Source organism: Mus musculus, chromosome Y (assembly GCF_000001635.26).
Source record: "Mus musculus strain C57BL/6J chromosome Y, GRCm38.p6 C57BL/6J".
Lineage (NCBI taxonomy): Eukaryota > Metazoa > Chordata > Mammalia > Rodentia > Muridae > Mus > Mus musculus.
The window spans coordinates 70,270,989-70,276,260 of record NC_000087.7 but is presented as its reverse complement, the minus strand read 5'-3'; the positions used below and the strand labels follow the sequence as shown (position 1 = coordinate 70,276,260).

At 37.7% G+C, this 5,272-nt stretch overlaps 1 protein-coding gene across 1 annotated transcript; it reads left to right on the top strand.

The window, feature by feature from the left end:
• The first annotated feature begins 4,136 nt into the window (after positions 1-4,136).
• On the top strand, positions 4,137-4,820 carry Gm21118 (predicted gene, 21118). The gene has a single exon (XM_011251090.1). It carries the CDS (start codon positions 4,137-4,139, stop codon positions 4,818-4,820), a length of 684 nt encoding a protein of 227 aa, XP_011249392.1.
• The last annotated feature ends 452 nt before the right edge of the window (positions 4,821-5,272 follow it).

The following is a 5,272-nucleotide window of genomic DNA, read 5'->3' as shown; positions in this document are numbered from 1 at the left end:
AATACTAAAAAGCCCGAAAAAAGCCTAAAACATTAGAAAAAGTAAATCAGAAGAAAAAAAAATCTAGAATCTTTAAACAAATACTGAAATAGTCCTAAAATACAAAAAAAAAAAAAAAAGAAAAAGAAAAAAAAAGAAAAAGAAGAGAAAAATAAAATTCTGAAAACACACCTATTAGCTAGGCAGTCATTCAACTTACAGAGTTTAGCCTGCTTCTGAGTGCTGGTATTAAAGGGGAATAAAACTATACTTGACTCCTTTTTGTTTGTATAATTGTTTTCTAAAATATTTTTTTTTCTCTGTGGGTGAGTATATGTGTGTGTGCGTGTGTGTGTGTCTGTGTGTGTGTGTGTTGTCCAAAGAGGTCATCAGATCGTCTAGAACTAGAATTGCAGGTGGTTGTGAACAACCATGTGGGTGTTAGAAATTGAACCCTGGTCCTGTGCAAAAGCAATCAGTGGGCCTAAGCAGTGAGCTATCTCCTCAGTCCTTTCTGCTTGCTCTAATCTCTACTTCACTATTCATCTTGCCTAAATATGTCTTTATTCCTACTTCTTCTGTCTGTTTTATGTGATGAATTCTTGTTTGCTTTTCTCTTGTTTCTCCAATTACAGCACCAAGATTCATTTCCTTTTGTTTTGGAAGATTCTCAAGGAATCTTAAATCCAGACTTTAGGGCAGTTATTTAAAATTCACACCTGGGGATTAATCTTCAGAAAATTATTTTTGGGAAAAACATGTGATTATGTCAACATCTATAGTAGTGTGGGGGCATTATTCTCCCTACGTCATGTACACTTAAGATCTTTAGATACCTCCTTCCCTGTGATAGCCTTGCAGCTCACTGAGTGACATGTGCATTTGATGATAAATGATACACAAACTTTGAAGCACCTTGCCATATCCTGTCACACATATCATGTTCAACATAGCAAGAACCACAAGTGAGTTGAAAAATACAAATATATTTTTTAGTGTCTTGAAGCTATAATCCCCAAATTAATCAAAATATTATTTGGACTCTGTTACTTTATACCAGTGTTTTTTTTAAGTGTACAAGTCGCAGGCCTTTTCTGTGACCCTTTGCACAGGTTTACAGTGTCCTTTTACCATCTTCATCCTCCCCACTATCCTCCATTCCTATCAGATCTCCCCCCTCCTGCTGCGCTTACTCTTCCAAAATACCTCCTATTTTTTAATGTCCCTTATTAAATTTATATTTTTACAATAGTCATTTTGAGTTTTACTTGTCTAACCTAATATATAGTATTTAACCATTCCATCCATTTTTTTGAAAACAAAGCGCTGCACTAATACACATAGATGAGAAATATATTTATCTCTCTCTCTCTCTCTCTCTCTCTCTCTCTCTCTCTCTCTCTCTCTCTCTCTCTCCTTCTGTCTCTCATTTTTAAGGCATTCATCCAGTAGTTGACATCTTAAATCACTCCATAGCATGTATGTTTCATACAGTGAGGCAATCAATATTGATGATATCGATATGTAGTTGTCCTTCTTAGATTTTTTTTTTTTGTGAACTTAAATCAACCTGGGAAGATAGAATCTCAGATAAAGATCCTCCATCACATTGGCCTGTGGCCACACCTTAAGGAATGATTTTTTTTTTGATGACTGTTGTTGAAGGATCTAGCTCTCTATGGATAGTGTCATATCCTATGAAGATGATGTACAGGGTACGGTGGGGACCGTGGAAGGTACTGAAAAGGATTTTTTTTGAAGAACTGAAGATCTATGTGCCATGAACAATTAAAGTGTCCTCTAATTTGTAAGTAAATTTTATACATACCTGTGTCCAGTATTCTGTCTACACATATTTCAAAACTAAAATTACCTCATCTATTTCATCCTGTTTTACTGCATTTAATCTATGAAATTACTTATAATCAGAAGTGCTGGTAAATTTTAAAAACCTTTAAAATATGACTGGGAGATATCAGGTTTTTTTTTTAATTTTATCACAACGTTGTAAGCATGCCCAAGATCTATGTTTTCCTCTTACTTTCCAAAGAATCCATAATTCATGATTGCCATTGGTTTCAATACATGTCATTTAACCCTGTCAAATTCCAGGTTTGTTTGCATAAAAATAGTCCTCCTCTAACTGTGGGTTTTCATAAAGTGAAAATTGGTGTGCTATCCAGTGTGCTGCCTCAAAGAATCTGGCAATATTTATGATAAGAAGCACAGCTTAAAGATAACCAAGGGAAAGGTTGGAACATGAAAAATAACCACCATGGATGTTGTCAAGTCAGAAACCGAAGACTTTCTCAGAACGAAAATAAAAACAAAAATGAAACAAAACAAAACACAAACCAAACAAATAAATAAAAATTCAACAACCAAACAATAAAAACCATGCAAGGGTGTAATTCTTTGGCAGAATATTACTCAGATCATCAGGCCTTTCAGTTGGGATTTCATTTATTATTTCTAGGAGGCCATATGAAAAGGTAAATTCGAGATGCTGAATGTTTCTGAGTGTAACTAGGGAAGGAACCAGCCTGAGAGGGGTTCTATGATGTAAGCTGAACTAGGGTGATGTCACAGAGCACTGGCTGGAGGTTGCGCATCTATTCCACTTGGAGGCGCTAGAATCCATTCAAGGTGAGTTCACTATCTTCACAGTGGTGTGTCAAAGCCAGGTCATTTTTTCCCACAGGCTTTTGGTGCCTGGTCTGTATCAGGAGATCTTGACGACTAGGATATTTTTCTATGGGTAAGTACATTTATGAAGTAATTGGGACCCTCATAGCTACAGAAAGCTAAAAATTTTCTCTCCTACAGTGAGTTACTGTACATTCTACTTTCCCCATGTTTATTAGCAAGGGAGATGAATGGTCTAGGTTAGTTTATCTCCTGAATTTATTATCCTTGCTAACCATATCTAGATCACAATTCCACTAAAATGCCAAAGCTCCTGTTTGTCCATGTGCATGTTAGAAGTTATTAGTTCTAAAAGGCTGATATTGCCTCGACTTTTTGAGTTGTTCTTGAGTTCAGTGATGCAATGGCTTCATCGAATAATTCTGAAGCTGGGTCAGGAGAAACAATAAAGAAGGACAGTGGTGTGCTGTGTCCCTGGGAAGATATTTGTGAATGCAAGAACTTAGCTCAGAGCTTACGCGTACAAGAGAATCATGGTGACCACTCTGGCCTTTTTTTTTTTTTTTCTCTTCTTCTTGATCATTGGGGGTAATTGTCATAGCACCACCTAAATTGACATAGAAATTCAAGGAGAGGATCTTCATCAGAGACAAATTTACTCAGGTCTGAAGAAATAAATGTTGATCTGAGTATGTTATTCTGAGCTCTAGAGAATTACTTGTTAATTACACTATTTTTATTTCCTTGTTTCCCTTGTTTCTTTGTTTCTTTGTTTGTTTGTTTGCTTGCTTGGTTAATTTTATTTGAGTTTCTGTATGTTTAGATTTGGCTGTCAGGAAACTGACTGTGTAGACCAGACTAGTCTTTCTCTCACTAAGGTCTGCCTCACTCTGCCTCTTGAGTACTATGATTAAAGTTATGGGTCACTACCACTTCCTATTAACTTCTCCATTTGATTGTTTGTTTTGTTATTTTTTGTTTGTATTTCTGTTTTGTTTGTTTTTCGTTTGATTTTCATTTGTTTTCTTTTACTTGATGTTGTTGTTGTTGTTTTTGTTGTTGAGACAGGGTTCCTCTCTATAGCACTGACTGCCCTGGAACTCACTTTTTAGACCAGGCTGGTCTCTAATTTAGAAATCTGCCTGTCCTTGCCTTCTGAGTTCTGGGATTAAATGCGTGTACCACCATGGCTGACTTATTAACTTCTTATTTTTATAAAATTAATTTTAGGAGCTCAAAACTGTTTAGCATAATCTTCTTCACCTGCTCAGAAGTTCTCTTAGAGAAGAGTCTTGGTCCAGCATTCACTCCCAACCCATAACCATTGCCCATCAGGAATTCATATATATGATAGAGGCAACAGCATTGTGTCTGGTTTAAACGGGCAAGATCTTCAGTCCCAGGCAATGAGCAAGTATGATATTTGAAGGGAATGGAAGCCACAAGACAGTGTGATCTAGCACAACAGGTCTACAGCCAGGTAGAAGACAATACATCTGAAGAGTCTGAGCATGACATCACTCAAGAAGAAGAGTAGGAGGAAGCCTTCTTCCCAGGCCCTGGGGAATATTGTTGGCTGCAGAATTTCTCACGGGTGGAAGGAAGGTAATGAGCCTGTCACCCATTGGAAGGCCATCATTCTAGGTCAACTGCCAACAAACCCTTCTCTTTATTTGGTGAAGTATGACGGAATTGACAGTGTCTACGGACAGGAGCTCCACAGCGATGAGAGGATTTTAAATCTTAAGGTCTTGCCTCACAAAGTAGTTTTTCCTCAGGTGAGGGATGTCCACCTCGCAGGCACACTGGTTGGCAGAGAGGTACAACACAAATTTGAGGGGAAAGATGGCTCTGAGGACAACTGGAGTGGGATGGTGCTAGCCCAGGTGCCATTCTTACAGGATTATTTTTACATTTCCTACAAGAAGGATCCGGTCCTCTACGTCTATCAGCTCCTGGATGACTACAAGGAAGGTAACCTCCACATCATTCCAGAGACCCCTCTGGCTGAGGCGAGATCAGGTGATGACAATGACTTCTTAATAGGTTCCTGGGTGCAGTACACCAGAGATGATGGATCCAAAAAGTTTGGAAAGGTTGTTTACAAAGTTCTAGCCAATCCTACTGTGTACTTTATCAAATTTCTCGGTGACCTCCATATCTATGTCTATACTCTGGTGTCAAATATCACTTAAATTGAAAAAAATCACAAAGTACAGAAATGTAAACTTATACGATTGAAAAAAAATGTTTGTTTTCCTGTGTTGGGTACCTATGGGTCTTTGACAACCTCAGTATCTTTGTCAATAAAATTTGTTTTGTTCTAAAAATTAATACGTGTGACATGACATGCTTTTAGTGAACACTTTGTTGGAAGAGATGGACTATGGTAGAAAGAACATCAAAGGAAGATGAAAGTTGCAACGCAGGCTGTGAACAGTGCATACATCTAATATCACACAGGCTAAAATGGACAGGACTTAGATTCTGTGGTCTGCATAGTGAGCAAGGAATTGGAGATATGACTTAGAGGAGCAGGGATGGCAGCAAAAAATGGATTTTTAGGAAGAAGCAGAGAAAGACAGGACATAGATAGAATCTCTGGTATGAAGTCTGAGGGAGAAACAACAAGTTGGGGAAAGAGTGA

What these genes read in the sequence shown, in the direction of transcription:
- Gm21118 (XM_011251090.1), top strand. Translation starts at nt 4,137, where the DNA reads ATGACATCACTCAAGAAGAAGAGTAGGAGGAAGCCTTCTTCCCAGGCC.